At 42.5% G+C, this 18586-nt stretch overlaps 1 protein-coding gene across 1 annotated transcript in view; it reads left to right on the forward strand.

The window, feature by feature from the left end:
- The window catches only part of ttn.1 (titin, tandem duplicate 1), a gene marked incomplete in the record, with an annotated part of 170421 nt that overhangs the window by 52720 nt on the left and 99115 nt on the right, over positions 1 to 18586 (forward strand). The window contains 27 exon segments of the mRNA XM_037686817.1: positions 1832 to 1900; positions 2196 to 2267; positions 2376 to 2453; positions 3444 to 3638; positions 3926 to 4015; positions 4192 to 4281; positions 4407 to 4481; positions 4680 to 5528; positions 7067 to 8092; positions 8451 to 8543; positions 8691 to 8777; positions 8982 to 9059; positions 9264 to 9350; positions 9502 to 9576; positions 9726 to 9815; positions 10197 to 10232; positions 10425 to 12173; positions 13093 to 13143; positions 13631 to 14029; positions 14169 to 14447; positions 14795 to 15064; positions 15163 to 15302; positions 15421 to 15547; positions 15770 to 16036; positions 16160 to 16426; positions 16598 to 16861; positions 18400 to 18539. Of these exon segments, the coding sequence (XP_037542745.1) occupies positions 1832 to 1900; positions 2196 to 2267; positions 2376 to 2453; positions 3444 to 3638; positions 3926 to 4015; positions 4192 to 4281; positions 4407 to 4481; positions 4680 to 5528; positions 7067 to 8092; positions 8451 to 8543; positions 8691 to 8777; positions 8982 to 9059; positions 9264 to 9350; positions 9502 to 9576; positions 9726 to 9815; positions 10197 to 10232; positions 10425 to 12173; positions 13093 to 13143; positions 13631 to 14029; positions 14169 to 14447; positions 14795 to 15064; positions 15163 to 15302; positions 15421 to 15547; positions 15770 to 16036; positions 16160 to 16426; positions 16598 to 16861; positions 18400 to 18539 (7043 nt within the window).

Below are 18586 nucleotides of genomic sequence, written 5' to 3' on the forward strand. Positions count from 1 at the left end.
ACTTGCCCTACTCTGGGTTCTGAGGGCTCTGTTCGGTATCTTAGCTGTTCCTAGAACTGCATTCTTCTGGACAGAGATCTCTGAAGTTGTTCCTGGGATCTGCTGGAGCCACCATTGCATTTTGAGGGCCACAGCACCGAGCGCTCCGATGACCACTGGGACTACTGACACTTTGACTCTCCACAGCTTCTGTATTTACTCTTTCAGCTCTTGGTATTCCTCCAGCTGCTCCTTCTTCCTGATGTTACAGTAATGAGATTGCTACATCTATCACCACTGCCTTCTTCTTTTGCTTGTCGACCACCACCAGGTCCAGTTGGTTAGCCATCAACTGTTTGTTGGTCTGGATCTGGAAGTCCCTCAGCATCTTAGCCCTTCCATTCTCCACCACCCCTGGTGGCATCTCCCACTTGGACTGTGGGACTTCCAGTCCATACTTGGCACAGGTGTTCCTGTATATTATTCCAGATGTTTCTGTATATTATTTCAGCCACTCGGTTATGCCGTAACATGGATGCTTTTTATTCCTGGATCTTTCACCATGCAGTTATGTGTTGGACTGTCTCAGGGGCATCTTTGCACAGCCTGCATCTTGGGTCCTCTCTGGTATGGTAGACCCCGGCCTCTATTGCTCTTGTATTGAGGGCCTGTTCTTGTGCCGCCACGATTAGCACCTCTTTGCTGTCGTTCAGTCCAGACCTCTCTAGCCACTGGTAGGTTTTGTTGATGTCAGTCTTCTGGTGGTACAAGCAGTGCAGAGGCTTATCTTTCCATGATGGCTGTTCTTGTTCCTTTTCCTCCACACTGGATTTCTGCTGCTGCCTGAGACATTCACCATCTGTTCATCATCGGAGATTTTCCTCCGACGTACTCCAGGATCTTAGTGGTTTCATCCAGTATAGTGTCTCAGACACTCACTAGTCCTCTGCCTCCCTCCTTTCTCTTACGTATAGTCTCAGGGTGCTGGACTTGGGGTGAAACCCTCCATGCATGCAAATACAGAAGTTGTGGAGAGACAAAGTATCAGTAGTCCCAGTGATTTTTGGAGCGCTCGGTGCTATGACCGTCAAGAACGGCTCCAAAAGATCCCAGGAACAACCTCAGAGATCTCTGTCCAGAATAGTGTAATTCAAGGAACCAGTGAGATATTGAACAGAACCCTCAGCACCCAGGCCTCTGGTAGAAGACCCGAGTTCAAGTGAAGTGGAAGAGTAGAGTGAGTTTCAAGCTGTTTGATGTATAAGGTCATTATCAGTTTTTATTTCAGTTGCTCTGAACAAAGATAAACGATTGTTTCCAGATTTTAAAAGTAAACTGGATCCATTATAAACTTCACTTAAGGTAAATTTAATCTTTCTTTATATTTCTTCAGTAAAAGGTTTTTGTTTTGTTTTTTTACAGGAAGATTAAAAGTCCAAAACTGAAGATCTGTTTAAAACAAAACATTTTTTATTCTGTAATAAATTTTGAGATACATTAATAAACAAACATCAGAAATTAAGTCTTGATCTGGGAAGTTCAAGACCTGTTGGTCCTGATCCTGGTCTGCTCTGCGCCAGGACTCTGTCAGCTGATTTATGGTTTTCTAAGAGTTTGTGTCTGATGCATGAAGAAGAACTGGGTTCAGTTTGATTCTTGTCTGGTGCAGAGAAGTTCTGCTTTCCCTCATTTTCTCCAACCAGCGTCATGTCTCGTAATCTTCATGTTGTCTCAGGTTCCTTCGTGTTTCTGTTAATTAATCATTAATACTTCCCCACAGCACTCACTGTTTCCTGATTATTGCAGATCTGCCGCAGGTTTTCTCTCTAAGTTCTGGTTTCTTGTCTTCCAGAAGAGAAAAAAGTGGTTGAAGAATTCATTGAGAGGACTCAGGTTGGAGTCAGAGAGGAGATCCCAGCAGGTAGGAAGTAGTTTTTCTGGAAGCTCCTGGCTGCTGACAGAGCTTCTGATCAGAACCACTGGCCTGCTAATGCCAGCTGCTGCTTTAAAGGCTCTTCTCTCTGCAGACGTGCTGTAGATCTGTGTGTGGCACATCTTCTGTCTGTTCTCTTTGTCCGTGGTTGTTCTTCACACGTTCCTTCTCTCTTCTGCTCTTGTTAACCTGGACTGGAGCTTTCTGAGTCGTAGATGGCAGCAAATGTAGCGTAGAGCTTGGCTGAAGCACTTTTAACTCAAACTTTCTTAATCTTTCAAAGTTCCTGGAGTTGATGAAGGTGTAGAGGAGAGAGTCTCTGAGCGTGAAGCTCTGCTTCCACCTGGACTCTCAGGTATCTGTAAAACCCAAACTCTACTGACTCTTTGTGTCCTGTTTTTGGCTTGATGATTTGTTGTCAATGTTTCGGTACAAAAACCAACTTCTTTATGATGTTTTAAAGAATCTGATGGAAGGAAAGCTCAGCCTGAGGTTTCTGACCTGATGCCAACAGAGGCAGAAGAACCTGCAGTTCCTGAAGGTATTGTTTGTGATAAAATGTGTTTTTATACAGTTTGTTATTTTATGTCTGTGAGTCTTTTTGGCTCCTTTTAAATCTTGATTGAATAAAAATATGTTTTAAATACCAAACACACAGCAGGACTTTTCACCACACAACCTGCAGTTTAATCCCGGATTATTTGTACATGTTTTAATTAAATATGGAACCATTTACAGGTGTTCCAAACATTTAAATTTTTATAGATTGTTTCCCAAACTGAATATGTGTTAGGAAGTGTAGAGCTGCAGAAGTCCAGGGGGATAAAGATGATGAGCATGAAGATCTGGAACAGAGTTATGGAAGATCAGTGAACATCAGATGTGATGTTGGCTCTGAGAGGGTCGATGGAGAAGTTCAGAGACGGTCAGGAGGAGCTGCAGATGATCAGGAGAGAGGAGCTGTGGTTCTGCATGAGGAGATCAGGAGTGGTGGAGAAGTATGGGAGGGTAGAGCAAGACATGTCCGAAGACAGAGACTGTGGTGAGACATGCAGAAGGAGAGACGGGTTTGAGGAGGGGTTACATCAGGTTTTCAGATAACTTCTGTAGTGAGCGTAGGGAGCAGGTGGAAGATGTTCCACTCAGGGCCTTCTGACACTGGAAGATGTTCTGGTACCAAATAGGACAGGACTGGAGATGAGGCAAACAGAGGGATAGCTCAGGTTTTGAGACAAAGTTGATCTACTGAGAAAAGCACCACAATGAACACATTTCAAATATTTCACATTTTAGGACCACGTTTCTTTTGATGTTTTACTCGGAGAACAACTCCTGTACAGGAGAGTCAGATACAATGAAGACCTTTTAGATAAACCGAACTGGATGAAGTGGCTTTCTCTTGATTGTCTGTCCAAATGTCGTGTTCTTCATGTCCGTCTGTTCCATCACTTCTCTTTGACTTCTTTTAGCTCCTCAACTCTTACAGTCCTGTTGTCTTTATGACATTAGTATTTCTCTCTTAACTTTGAAGTATACACCAAACCAGAACCTCAGAAGGTTCCCAGAAAGGTCTCTCCTGAACCTCCTCAACCCAAACCGACAGTAATAACGGTACCTCCAGAACCCAAAGAGCCACCTCAGAAACCGGCGGTGCCCACACCCAAAGTGTCCCAGGCACCAGAAGCTGAACCTTTGAAGAAAACACCCGAGCTTCCAGAACTGAGAGGTATAGTAGCAGAACCTTTGCTGTTCTTCTGTTGAAGCAGAAGGATGTTTTGTTCTACGTCTTGAATCTGATCAATGTAAGGAACCCTAACATGTTTGTGTGACTCTTCTGCTGCTAACCTCTTCCTGTATATCTGTTGTCCTTGCTTGGGTTTTCAACATTTCACAGAATCTCTTACACTAAACGACTGCTTTTGGTGTTTTTAGAGTAACATTTATAAAACTTCTAACAACATCTTGATGATTAACACGATGTAAAGATGGAAATCTTTTATATGTTCTCCAAAGTTCCAGCTGTAGCCAAACCAGTGGACACCACAGTCCATCCAGTCGGAGTGAGGATTACTCCTCAAAAGACTGAGGAGATCTTAACCAAAGGTACCAGAACCACCTTCTTACATGTCTTTGATCTGTTTTGATGTGGACGTTGTTCTGTACACCCGAATGTTCTGCTGGTTTCTTTGGTTGCCACACTCGACAGAGTGGACTGACGTGTTGTTGGGTTGAGGTTTGTTTTCAGCAACATGTTCAACATTTTTAAATGTTCTTTAAAGCACCAGAACTGCCAAAACCAGAAGAACCTTCAGTTCACACGTCTGCAGCTATGGTTACTCCATCAGCCCCAAAACGTGGACCAGCAGAAGGTATTGACCTTTGACTCTGCAGATGTTCAGCTTCTCCTCCTCTTGTCTTTCACCCAGTAAGAGGGTAATCTTTGACCTTTTTGGTTCTTACCTGTGAATTAAACAAAACTTGATGTTCTCTTAAGTTCAAGAGGCACCCAGACCAGAGAAACCTGTATCTACTAAGGTTCCTCCCAAGACTGAAGCATCTTCTGGCAAAGGTACTGCAGAAAACAAGCAGTTTGTGTGACACTCTTGTGTACGTCTCCATCTTTATTTTGTTTGAACCTTGGTGTCTTCTGCTAACCTCTGAAATGAGCGCTAGAAAAACATGTTAACATGCACTCGCTAGAGTGTGACTTGAATCTTTTGGAAAACGTTAATTATCTTATAATAAATGTTTTTCTAAACTGTCTCAGAAGCAAAGGTGCCTGAACTCTCTGGAAAACCGGACTTCGCCCTGGTTGGTAAACAGGAGCCAGAAGTTCTAAAGGTTGCTTCTAAAACAGAATCAGATGAACTGAAGCTTCAAGAAAGAACACAGAAAGTTCCAAGACCACTAAAGATAGTTACTGAAGAACTCAAGAAAGTTCCAGAAACTCCTAAGTTGGTGCCAGAAACACCCGAGATGGTTCCAGAAACGCTAAAGAAAGTTCCAAAGCCACCAAAGAAACTTACTGAAGAATCCAAGAAAGAACCACCAATGAAGGTTGAAGAACCACCAAAGAGGGTTCCAGAAACACCTAAAAAAGTTACTGAAACACTAAAGGTGGTTCCAGAAGAACCCAAGAAAGCTCCGGAGAAGCCAAAAGTGGTTCAAGAAGCATCAAAGAAGAGTACTGAAGAATCCGAGAAATTTACTGAAACACCGAAGATGATTCCAGACGCACCAAAAGCGGTTCTTAAAACGCCTACGAAAGTTGCAGAACCACCTAAAAAAGTTACTGAAACACCAAAGGTGGTTCCAGAAGAACCCAAGAAAGTTCCAGAGACACCAAAAGTGGTTCCAGAAGCACCAATGAAAATTACAGAAACGCCAAAGAAAGTTCCAGAAGCACCAAAGAAAATTACTGAAACACCAAAGAAAGTTCCAGAAGCACCAAAGGAGGTTCCAGAAACATTAGAAGAGCCCAAAAATCTTTTAGTTGGACTCAAAATGGTTACAGAACAAAGAGCAGAACCCGATACTCCAAGGTTTGTTAGAGAAAAACTGGAGCCAAGTGTCAGAGTACCTCCACAGAATTTGGAACAACTTCTTCAACAACAAGGTAGATATGTCTTTGACGTTCTTCTTTACTTCTCTTTACTCATCTTGATCTTCTGGTGTTTGCCGAGTTTTAAGTCTTGTCCTGACATACATGTCTTCTCTTGATTGTTGTGTGTTTAAATTTATATGAAATGTTCTAACAGAGGGAAATACAGACAGAAACAAAGTTCACCAAATATTCACAAATACTGTGTATTTCTAACTAAATCTGTTTATAAATAAGAAATTGGATTTCCTGCAAACATGCAGTGTGAATGCTTATTGCTGAATAACTTGCTAAAAAAAACCCTGCCAAAATTAGCTAAAATAAATCCATGCTGAACGTTATCTGAAAAAGAAGACCAAGACAAAATTAGCTAAAATAAATCCATGCTGAACGTTATCTGAAAAAGAAGACCAAGACAAAATTAGCAGAAGAAAGCAGAAAGAAAACATGTTTGCCAATTAAGCTGAAAGAAGCAGAGATGAGCACAGTAATTATGAAATTAGCTTAAAAAAACAGCTGAGATTACCAACAAAAATTTCCGAAAAGTAGCTGAAAAGACAGAAAGAAGCTTAAACTACCAAAAGGAAATGGAAAGAGCTGAACTGAGCTAAAAGAAAATGTGTAATTGGTTGAAAGAGCTAAAAAAAAAAAGAATAAAACAGCTAAATAGTAGCTGAAGTAACTTAAACTAGCAGAAAAAAGCTGAAAGGAGCACACCAAGCTGAAATTAGTAGAAAGAAGTTAATTAGGCTGAAAGTAGCAGAAGTTACCAGAAAAAAACTTGAATTTATCTGAAAGCAGCTGAAATTAGCTAAAAAAAGTTTTTAAAAAAGGTAGCTGAAAAGGTATAACAAGCTTTTATTAGCAGAAGAAAGCAGAAAGAACATGTTTGCCCAGTTAGGCTGAAAGAAGCAGAAATTAGCACAAAAAGGTGGAAATTATCTGAAAAAAGCTGAAATGAGCAAAAAAAAATTGCTCAAAGGTAGCTAAAAAAGGCGGAAAGAAGCTTAAATTACCAGAAGTAAGTGGAGAGAGTACATTTTTGCTGAATTAGGCTGAAAAAAAGTTTAAATGAGTGCAAAAAATGTGGAATTAGATGAAAAAGCTCAAAATTAGTCTGAAAGGAGCACAAAACAGCCGAAAAACAACTGAAATTAGCTGAAAATAGCTGAAAAATGTTCAAATTTGTACAAGAAGCTGAACCAGAACAAAATGTGAAAGGAGCAGTAAAAGGTTGTAAACAGATCTTAAGATATGAAGGATGTAAAATGAGCTAAATCATTTTGTATGAGAAAAAATAAACATGGCAGAAAAAGCTAAATGTTTCAAAAAGCTAAAGTTGCACCAATACCAAAAGACACATGAAAGAGCTGAACATTTTTATATATGATTTGTTGAAATGGCACAAAATGTGCGGAACGAGAAATGATGATGGTTGTAGTTTAGTTGTGAAATGAGAACGTCAGAGCGTCCACCACAATTTAATCTGTCCGTTTGTGTCTTTCCCGTATGTGTTGTCCTCTTGGCCACCGCTTCATGGTGCCTTTCTTCAGTCTTGGGTGAAATCTTCCAACATGTCCCGGTTCCTTCGGAGACCGATGTGAGCCAAAGAACAACCACGGCTGAAGATGTCAGGGAGTGTTCTCTTAAAGAAAGTTTCTCTCCAGCAGATGTTAGATTAAAGCAGCGGGAAGTTCAGAGATTTGACGAAGTGAGAGTCAGCAGCTCAGCTGTCGAAGAACGTTCTTTAAAGAGCCTGATGGAAAAAAGAGAAGCCAAAATTTCTAGGTGGGGCAGTGAAGATCATCCAGTGACTCAGTCTGAGTTCACGAAGCCGATCCGATCAGAAATGGACTCTGAAGTTAAACCTTTTGTACCAGGTTTAAGTTTTTCAGAGTTACTTCCAGACAAGGGGTTAGGACAAACTGACTATATGCGTGACGGTTGTGTTCCTCCACCTCTAAAAGAAGCTGATCTTCCATCTAATCAAGTCAGACCTCCCACTGCAAAGGCCCCATCAAAGAAAGAAGCTTTTCTTCTTCAGGGTGAAATCCCATCCAATCAAGAAGGCGACAAGAAAACTCAGCAAAGGAAACAACAAGAAGCTTCTAAAGAGCAGAGGCAACTGACTGGATCCTCTGTTCATCGTCAAGAAAACCAAGAAGAAACTGTTTGGAAACAGAAAGCTTCTGTTGAAGTGGAAGAAGTTTCAACGCAAAAATCTAAGCCTACTTTTCATCTGCCAACTGAAAAATTTCCTTCCTGTCGTGTTCCTGTACCCAAGGAAGAAGAACCCTCACTAGCAACAGAGACTAATTTACCAACAAATGAGACGTCTTTAGCTCTTCCCAGAGAAGTTTCAGCCTTTAGACAAAACTTACCCACAGAAGAAGTGACCTCACCCAAGAAACCACATCCCAAAGGCAAGTCTGGAGCTGTACCTCTGATGACACTTCAACCTCCTGACCGTCTTTCACCTCCTGCACAAAATGACATCTGCTTTCTTCAAACAACCTCCTCTGAAGGAGCTAGAACTGAAACAAAACCTGAAACTGAAGAGAAGACAGCTCAAGCTGCAGGTATTCTTGTAGAGCTGAGCCGTACAGGCTCATGGTTCTTCTGAAAGAGCTTCTTCACATTCACCACATTAACACCTTCCATCGTGGTGCTGTGTACCAGGAGAATGTGTGTTACTAACACTCAGAGTGCTACTTATTGTTTCTGTGAGGAGGTTTTATTAGATCAACCTTCGCCGTTGTCTCAGGAGATGGTCATTTCCATAATTTGTTGTTGATTTCTGTTGTCCGACTTCACATCTTCACCCTGGTGTTGATGATTTTTCTGTTTGGACCATCTCGTTCTTCTCTTAGCTGGTCTCACTTGACCTTAGTATTCTTTGGGTTTTCATCTTGGCATCTTTTATCATTATTCCCAAAGAGTCTCAACCAGAAGCGAAGGAACCAATATTGGTAGAAAAGCCTTCACCTCCTTCTCCTCCCACTCCTGCACAGAAGGCTCCTCCTCCTGCAGGTAAACTCTTCAGTCAGCCATGTTTTGTGTTCATTTGTGTTGACTCTTGGCTTGAATTTGTACAAAGATGTCCATGTTAGTTGTTCTTTGGTGCTGATCCACGTCAGTGCGTTTTGGTCTTGACTCCAGTGTACTGTATTCTTAAAGTGTCACCTCCAGAGAAAACAAAACCATCAGGACCAGTGCTAACGCCTCCTCCTCCCACTCCTGCAGAGGACGTTTCTCCACCTGCAGGTAGTACTCTTGATGTTGTCATGATCTTTCTGTTTGTCTGGTTTGTTTCTTGGGTGGGGGATAAACATCTGGAGGACATCAGTCCTGCAGCTGTTTAAACTGCTGCCCAGTCTTGAGTTTCAGTGTCTCTGCCCATGTTTGACCATGCTGGTGTTCAGGTCATCATCTTGGCATCTTTGTGTATCTTTTGATTCTTTCCTGCAGCAGAGAAGAAACCTTCAGTCCCAGCACCAAAACCCTCAGCTCCTGCAGCTCCTGCAGTCAAAGCTGCTCCTCCTGCAGGTATTTCTCTTCCTTTTTATGTTGTCATGAACTTTTTCTTTGTCTGGTTTGTTTCTTGGTTGGGCGACAAACAGCAGTCCTCCATGTTTTCTTTGGTTTCTTTTGAGTTGCTGTCCAGTCCTCTCTTCTCAGGGTGTCCATGCTTCACCATGCTGTTGTCCAGCATGTTGTCTTAGCATCTTGTTTTTTAATTCTTTGCTGCAGAGGAGGCAAAACCATCGGTCCCATCGCCAAAACCCGCAGCTCCTGCAGCTCCTGCAGCTCCTGCAGTCAAAGCTGTTCCTCCTGCAGGTATTTTTCTTTTTACTCCGAGTTGAACAGGTGTCTTCTGGCTCTGTTACTGTTTTCTTCACCTGTGTTTATTCTCGTTTGTTTTAATGTAATGTCACCTCCATATCTTTTGTCTGGTTGGTTTTCACTTGTGGTATCTTGTGCTCCCAAGTGCCTCCTGCAGAAGAAAGGAAACCATCTCCACCAACAGCAAAGCCTCCAGTAGAGGAAGTTGTTCCTGCCAAAGGTAGATTCTTGTGTTTGCCATCTTCATGTCGGTTCTGTTGGCTCTTATCAACGCTCATTTCTTTTGTGTTGTGTGTTTTGTTCAGCTGTCAGTTGATATTTGTTGCTCAGATCTTTGCCAGTGTTTTAATCCAGCTGACATTCTTGTAGCTCCAGTTGCAGCAGTCGAGAAGGAGCCCTCTGAAGCACCTGGAAAGGCAGAACCTCCCGCCGTCTCCGAGACAATCACTCCACCTGAAGGTAACATCAAGTCTGTGATTTCTGAGCTTGCTTTCTGCTCCTGTAGTTACAAGAAGCATCTTTATTCTTTACATCCTGCAGCTTAGACCTAACGTCTTTTCTGTCTGTCCGTTGCTCTGACATTTGCTTCTTATTTTGTAAATCAATCTGCGTCTTCTGCCAGATCAAATAACATGAATGTATTCTTTTTACAATGTCTTGATGCGTTTTTTACGCTCGAAACAGCTTCAACCTCCAGAAAAAAACCTCACATTTTTACATCTTAAACTAAAAGAAACATGTTACAACTGATTAAGGTGTCAGGAAGTCCACCTACGTTGGCTTTAATTTAGACCTTTGTATAATTTGTGTACTTACTACAATCCTCTTAAATTCTTGCAGACAAGGGACCAGTTTCAGCTCCTGGGCCAACTAAAGGTATCACAAGTAGATTTTGTTTAACAATACACAAAACTAAAATGTTCACCTTTAAAAAATGTACCCACAATCTTTAAGAACGCCTCGTCTTTTTGTGTCAGCGTGGTGTCCAACGTCACTGTCAATCACTGGATGTTTCTTACATGTTTTTTGTGAATTTGATAAAATATTTATTTACTCCTTCAACCACAGTTCCATCTCTTAAGAAAAAGGGTAAAATTCCAGTTCAGGAGGAAAAACCATCAGAGTCCCCTAAACTAAAGGGTAAATTCACCCGAATACCTAAAGAGAAAGAGCCAGAACCCGAGTTGGTCAAGTTGAAGAAGGTTCCAGTGAAACCTCCAGAACCTGAGAAACAAGTGGTGACACATAAAGCAGAAGTAACGCGACATCAAGACCTAGAACTATCAGTTTGTGGATTGCATGACAGAGAAGACCGAGAGATCGTGACTCTGGGAAGAACTGAACAAAAATTCACGGCGGAAGAAAAAACTGTTAAGTTAGGTCACCTCGGGGAGATGGAAATAGTTCAAGTTGTACAAGAAACAGAGAGCAAAGGGTGGACGAGAGCCGGAAAACCACTAACTGAAGATGATTCTGAAGTTCCCGGTGTCATTAAGAAGAAAATAACCAAACTGCCAAAAGCAGATGAGCAAAAAGAGGATGTCAAACTAAAACCGTTTGAAAAACCAGAGAAACCAGAACCAGAGTCACAAAAGATCAAACTGAAACCAGTTCCGTCTAAGCCCAAAGTCGATGAAAAGGAAATCATAACTTACACAGCTGAGGTGACAAAATATCACAACGCTGAACTGACAGCTCAGAAGCTTCAAGACGATGACCGGGACACAGAGATAATCAGAAAACCCGACAGAGTCTTTACTGCTGAACAGGCTGCACCTGAACTCAGCCACATGGATGAACCAAAACCTCAAGAACCAGAACAAGACAAATCAAAATGGATCAAAACCATTAAAGAACAAAAAGATAAAGAACCAGAGCCAGATTTATCTGAGAAGAAAATAAAGAAATTACCAAAGAAGGATGAAGAACAAGAAGTGGTGACACTGAAACCTTTCAAAAAACCTCAGAAACAAGAAGCGGCTGAAAGAAAGGCTAAAGACGAGGTTCAGGCAAAGCCAGAGATGGAGCATCGCCCTTTCCAGCGGGGTGAGAGGCTGCACAGAGACCAACCTACCATCGCTGTAAAAAGCAAAGAGGATGCAGATGTGGCCCTGACAAGTCCTGGGACAACTCCAGATGTCAGCAAAGCTCAAAGGGAAACAGCCCAACTGGATAAGACTGCTCAAATTCCCAAAGCTCCTTCAGCTGAAAAGCTAAATGGAGAACCTAAAGTCACCAAGCAAGAGAAGATAAAGTCTCCTGTGGACACAAACCTACCTAAAAGAGAGGAAATAACCAAAGATGTGAAGAAGAAAGAGCTTCAGAAAGTTGAAAAGACACCTTCACCCAGAGTCAGTCAAGAAAAGGCAGAACACCAAAAGCCCACCGAACAGCTGAAGGTTGAGCTAAAAAGTACCCCATCACCAAAAGATGACAAGGCAAAGGTTCTGGAGAGTGTCAGGAAACCAATTCCTGAGGATGTAAAAGAGACTCCCAAAGCGATTCCACCTCAAGATGCCACTGAAGCCATTGCGCTCCAAAAGGTTCCCAGGAAACCTTCAGCCCCCAAGGTCTGTGAACATGTAAAGGATGATCCAGGCCGGATACCACTAGGGAAGGAGGTCTCCCCTGGTGCTGTGCAGATGAAGAGGGTGACGACTCAACCTGAGGAGGAGGTGTTTGAAGAGGAAGGGGAGAAAAAGGAGGAAGAGCATGAGGAGGAGGCCTGGGGCTGGGAACTGGTCCCCCAGGAGGACTGGGAATGTCAAGAATTGATGGGGGCGCTGGAAACTCCGGGTATGCCTGGTGCCAGACGAGGTGAGCTGGAGACCAGAGAACTGTCCAAACTGACATGTCTGGAGTCTTCTCATCCCATCTCAGATGATTCATCTAATCTTCATCGCAACTTCTTTAATACTTACATCCATTCCTTCATGGATTCATCCTTTCATTCACCCATCCATTCCTCTATTTATCAATCATTCTGTCTATCCATTCATCAACTAGTCCATCAATTAATCCATCAATCCTTCTGCCCATGCTTCCATGTGTCCATCTGTCCATCAAACTATTTCTTCATTTATCAGTCATTCTGTCTGTCCATGTGTCCATCTGTCCATCAGACTATTTCTTCATTTATCAGTCATTCTGTCTGTCCATGTGTCCATCTGTCCATCAGACTGTTCCTTCATTTATCAATCATTCTGTCTATCCATTCATCAACTAGTCCATCAATTCATCAGTCAATTCTTCTGTCCATGCTTCCATGTGTCCATCTGTGCATCAAACTATTCCTTCATTTATCAATCATTCTGTCTGTCCATCAAACTATTCCTTCATTTATCAATCGTTCTTTATGTCCAATCGTCTGTCTATCCTTCCACCAATCATTTCATTTAGCATCATTTGCCATCTATTCAACGTTTGTCTTGCCCTTCTGTTGTTATCACATTAAACCAGTTAATGAATTTATCCTTGATCGTTGTGTGTTTGACCGCACTTCTTCTGGTCCCATTTGTCCATGTTGTCCAATCAAATGTCCTTTAATTCATCTTCATTCCACTTTGTTTCCATTTCCTCTTCACTGCATGGAGACATGCTGTGCCAGACCTCGTTCTCATCGGTTTGTCTTCTTTTTGCAGTGTTTGCTAGAATTTCTTGGTGTTTGTTAGAATGTCTGTGTCCACAGAAAGTTCCTACAGTGAAGCTTAAAATTCTTATTTTGTTTTTGATGCAGATGGAAAACCAGCAGAGGAGGCAGCAAAGGGCAGAGGCAGAGGATTTGGGGGTGAGGATTGACTGATACACCTTCTTGGTTCTCTGTACAACCTGAAATGGATCAACTCCATTGGTGTAATTTAAAGACTGGTTGTTGTCAAATCAAGTAGCATTTTGATTTGTGCCTCTAACCTAACAACAGGTCAGAGTCTAACTGACATCACGGTGTATTTAATTTGTAGGTATTCTAACAGTTGCAGATATTAGACAGGTCTGTGGTGTGACTTCTCTTATAAATCTGCTGTTTTCTGGAATTTGTTTCTCTTCTGGTCTCAGTCTTGTTCTTTACACTTTTGGATTCTTCTCTGAATCCTGCTCATGACCGCATTCTTTGTTAGTATTCACCGTTTCGGGGTTCTTCTAACAACGAAACTCTTGACCTTTAACAGATTTGATATTTAAACACGAGTTTGTGTCACAATGTTTGCTCTTAAACAAACTGTCCTCTGCCTCTTTTCTGCAACTAACTGGATAAGTTCTCATGTCTGATTGTGCAGCGAGACAGACTCCATCTCCAGGTGATGGTGGCAGGGGGCGGGGCCTGAGGCCAGGTGGTAAAGGTCCATCACCACCAGAGGAGCCGTTTGGAGGTTTCAAACTCAAAGCTGTGCCGCTGAAGTTTACTAAGAAGATTCAAGACATTGTGCTTCAGGAGGCCGAGTCCATCGGATCCTCTGCTGTGTTCGAGTGTGAGGTCTCTCCCTCCACTGCCGTCACTTCCTGGATGAAAGATGGCAGTAATCTACGGGAAGATCCGAAGCACAAGTTCACTTCTGATGGCAAAGATCGTAAGCTGCAGATCATTGATGTCCAGTTGTCTGACACCGGTGAATACACCTGCGTGGCTAAGAACGCTGGCAAGGAGGTTACGTGCACCGCCAGGCTCATCGTTGAAGGTAAGCTTAAAGCATTTTCATCAGATAAATTTAACTGTCAGAAAAAAACAAAAAACTTTTAGTGGTTCAATGTGCTCAAACTCGAGATGCATGAAAATTGAATACTAAATCCATTGGACCCATCGTTGTCTCCCCACAGAGCTTCCTGTGAAATGGTTGAAGGAACTGGAACCGGAGACCACCTGCATGAAGGGTCAGCCCATGTACCTGACCTGTGAGCTGAACAAAGAGAGAGACGTCATCTGGAAGAGGAATGGAGCAGTTCTGAAGAACAAGGCGGGAAAAGTAGCCATTAACATCATCGGCATGCAGCACGCTGTGACCCTCCAGAATGCCACTGAGGAAGACGCCGGCCTGTACACCTGTGAGGTGGACGGCCAGGAGGACATCAAGACTTCAACCACCGTCAAAGTGATTGGTACGCATTTAGCAGCTGAACATTCACTGACAGAAGTATGGTCTGACAGTTTGAGACAGGATTCCGATAGAGAGTCAGGTATCATCTGCATAACAAAAGACATGAAAGCTGTATTGTGTGAAGATTGTTCATACTTAAAAATAAGAACTGGTTCAAACCTTGAATTATGTGAAACACAAGATATGAAACATGTATAAAATCCATTATTTACATGAACAAACTGGACTCAGCCAGTCCAACACAGATATGACCCTTAAAACTGTATTTGTACAAATATTTGTAAGAATCTGTTTCAGAATCTTTAATAATTCAAACTTATTTGGGGATTTCCCTGTCTCCTTCATCAGAGGTCATCAAGGACTGGCTGGTGAAGCCTCTGAGAGACCAGCATGTGAAACCAAAGTCCAAGGCCACATTCAAATGTGAACTCTTCAAAGACACTCCCAACTGGAAGTGGTTCAAAGGAGAAAACGAGCTTACTCCTTCTGACAAGGTCGAGGTGAACAAAGATGGAAAGGACGTGTCCCTCACCATCAAGAACTGTCAACCCGATGATGTGTCAGACTACACCATTGAGGTCGAGGACCGAAAATACACGGCCAAGCTCACACTCGGAGGTGGGTTCGCAAAAACCCACGACTGAGAATTGTCGGACTCCACGTCAAAAAGTGTATTAAATTTGAACTTGTGTTTTGTTTTGTTTTTGTTTTTTCAGAGCGTGAGGCCGAGGTCCTGAAACCGCTGTCAAATGTGGAGGTGGTTGAAAAGGAGGAAGCCAACTTTGAAACAGAAATATCTGAGGATGACGTGGTCGGCGAGTGGAAACTCCGAGGCCAGGTGTTGACCAGATCTCCGGTAAGTTTCACATGTTCGTTGAAGGGTTTGCACATTCTTCTGTCTCAGATAAAGTAGGTATTGTTCAAGCACAAACCAGATCAAATCAGCAGGAAGTGATATTTGTTTGGACTTTCAGACTTGTGACATTAAAGCTGAAGGTGGAAAACGTTTCCTGACGTTGAAGAATGTGCAGCTGGATCAAGCTGGTGAGGTTTCATATCAGGCTCTGAACGCCGTCACCACCGCCATGCTCACGGTGAAAGGTACGAACTTGGCTCACACATACCTGCTGTGGTCTGTCTGTCTGTCTGTCTGTCTGTCTGCCTGCCTGTCTGCCTGCCTGTCTGTCTGTCTGTCTGTCTGTCTCTTGCCTCTGCTTCTTTTTGTCTTGTGGAATGGAAGCATTGCTGGGGAATGACGGTAAGAAAAGAGCCAGCTGTGTGTTTGCTTTTGTGAATAACTGCTCAAATATTCACACCTCCCAGAGATCGAAATGGGCTTTGTTGATGCACTGAAGGATGTCTCTGTGCCTGAAAAGAAACAGGCTAAGTTTGAATGCACCATCACCAAGGAGGTGTCAAAGGTTATGTGGTTCAGGGGGGTGGAAATCATCACACCCAGCCCGAAATATGAAATAATGGATGCTGGAAAGAAACACATGCTGATTATAAACAACTGTGAGTTTGATGATGAGGCTCAGTACACAATTGAAGTGTTGGGTCAAAAATCGAGCGCTCAGCTGAAAGTGGAAGGTAAGTGTGACCCAAAATTGCCATGCTCCCTGTTCCTTCTGCGTCCTCTGTCCATGTTTGTGGCTTTCAAGTGTCGACGTCAACAGATGCTCTGTCTGTATGAACTCCCCTGCTGTATTCTAGGCATGAGGCTCAGATTTGTGCAGCCGCTTCAGGACCAAACAATCAAAGAAGGTAACATGGTACGCTTTGATATCGAGTTGACTCATGAAAACGTGCCGGTGGTTTGGTACCGAAACGAAGTCAAACTCCACGTGAGCCGAACGGTGCTCATGCACGTGGAAGGAAAGAAGCACACTCTAGAAATGAGGACGTTGAGTCTAGACGATACATGTCAAATAAAGGCAGAGGCTAAAGGAGTTTACTCAACGGCCAAACTGACAGTCATAGGTAACAGCATGCTCTCTTTTACGCTCTTTGTCTCTGAGTTTAGGCTTTTACTGTTTATTAGATGTTTGGAAGGTTTGTATGAACCACTGAGTGATTTAGTGCATCTCTGAGGTTGAACTCTCTGCAGACATAAACTGTGTGATAAGAGCATCTCACCTGTTCCTGCTACAGAGGGAGACGCCATCTTCATTGTGAAGCTGCAAGATTACACCGCCACTGAAAAAGACGAAGTGACGCTGGACTGCGAGCTGAGCAAAGACGTCCCCGTGGTTTGGTATCACGAGGAGAAGGAAATCATCGCCTCTAAGACGGTTGTCATGAAGTCAGACGGCACGCGGAGGTCTCTGGTTCTAAAGAAAGTGGGGCAAAGTGATCAAGGCAAATACGTATGTGACTGTGGCACGGACAAAACCTCGGCCAGCATCAACATTGAAGGTAACCGAGATCCAAAAACACGTGCTGTTCTCCTGAAACCTGGGCTCTGACTATGACAGGAAAATATCTCAATTTTTTAAGAAAATCAAACATTAGACAAACAGTATATTATTAGTTTAATCAATTATTACTGCTAATAAATTATTAAATATTAGAACATCTATCCCAAATAATACTGCAGCATTTCAACAAACGAACACAGAATGGCAGGTCCAGGTGTATCCCCTACTGGAAAGAAGACAAAAAACATGTTAAAGATAGAAATAATGACAAATACAAAACTGGTAGAGCAAGTAAAGACAACAGCAGAGTGAGGAAATGTGGCCAAGCTGTCCTTGAACAGTCTAAGCCTATAGCAGCATAACTAAGTATACCCAAGCTGACCCAAGCTATAGGTTTTATCAAAAGTAAAAGACTTAAGCCTAATCTTAAAAGGAGACAAGGTGTCAGCCTCATGGACAGAAACTGGAATGTGGTTCCACTGTAGAGGAAGCAGTCTCAACAACAGCGTAGGGTGGAATGTAAGTAGTTGACAAATCATCACCGGTGAACTCTCTTGGCAACTCTCTATGGATGAAAACTTTCTGCTAACAGTTCAATATCTAGACTGCAGAGCCGACATGTCCTGGATTGCACCATCTATTATTGTTCACAAGCACTGCCAACCCACCTCCTTTTCTTTTGCCACTGCTCTTTAAATCTCTATCGGCTCGTATGTTCAGAAAGCCTGGCAGTTGGAGTCTGGAAAATGATCCTGCATCCATGTCTCAGTGAAACACATAACACTCCATTCCCGATACTCTGGATGGATCCTTGTTGGGGCTTGGAGATCATCCAACGTGTTTCCCTGCTGTAGTTGAAGTATTATTTGAGAATGTGGGATGTTAATCAGCTGCTTCCATTTGTTAAAAAAAACACCTTGTTGGCATGGTTACACATCATAAAAATGTCCAAAAGTAAAAAGTTTTCAGTAAAAATCCTTCCAGCTGCACAGCATCTGATACCAGAGGGAATAATCATAAGAAAGCGATTTACAGCCAGAAAAAAGAGGAATATGAAAAACAAGGAATGCAGAGCGACGCCAACATGCAGCCACCTTGAGCGGCACAATTCATGGATTCATGGATAATATTACTACATGATTATCAAATAATACCCATTAATTACCACATAATACTCTACTACTTATCAGCACATAGTATTACATCCATCCATTATCTTCTGCTTGTATTACATTACCAAAAATTATTGTATCAATACATTTCTCTCAAACAATTATCAAACGTTGCCATGTTACCAAATATTACTGCAATGTAGCTAAATATGACCATGTTATTGCACTATTATTAAATATTATTAAATATTACCAAGTATTACAGCAATACTACTGTAATATTACTGTTTTATTGCCATTGTGTACATGTGTGGCCCATTTGTTCCAGAGTTGTACCTCAGATGTCAAAGGTCGAAATAGAAGAACACATCCACATCATCAGCGTATAAATGTTCCTAACTGTTGATGTAATCCCCCTCTGCAGCACGTGATGTGAAGGTTGTGAGGCCGATTTACGGCGTGGAGCTATTTGATGGAGAGACGGCTCGTTTCGAGGTAGAGATCTCTGAGGACGACGTGCACGGCCAGTGGAAGCTGAACGGAGAAGTCCTCAGTCCTTCGTCTGTAAGTGTCGCCGCTGGAGGTTTCCCCACCCAGATGTTGTCTTGTTG

This window comes from Nematolebias whitei, chromosome 13 (genome assembly GCF_014905685.2).
Source record: "Nematolebias whitei isolate Nwh7 chromosome 13, NemWhi1, whole genome shotgun sequence".
Classification (NCBI taxonomy): Eukaryota; Metazoa; Chordata; class Actinopteri; order Cyprinodontiformes; family Rivulidae; genus Nematolebias; species Nematolebias whitei.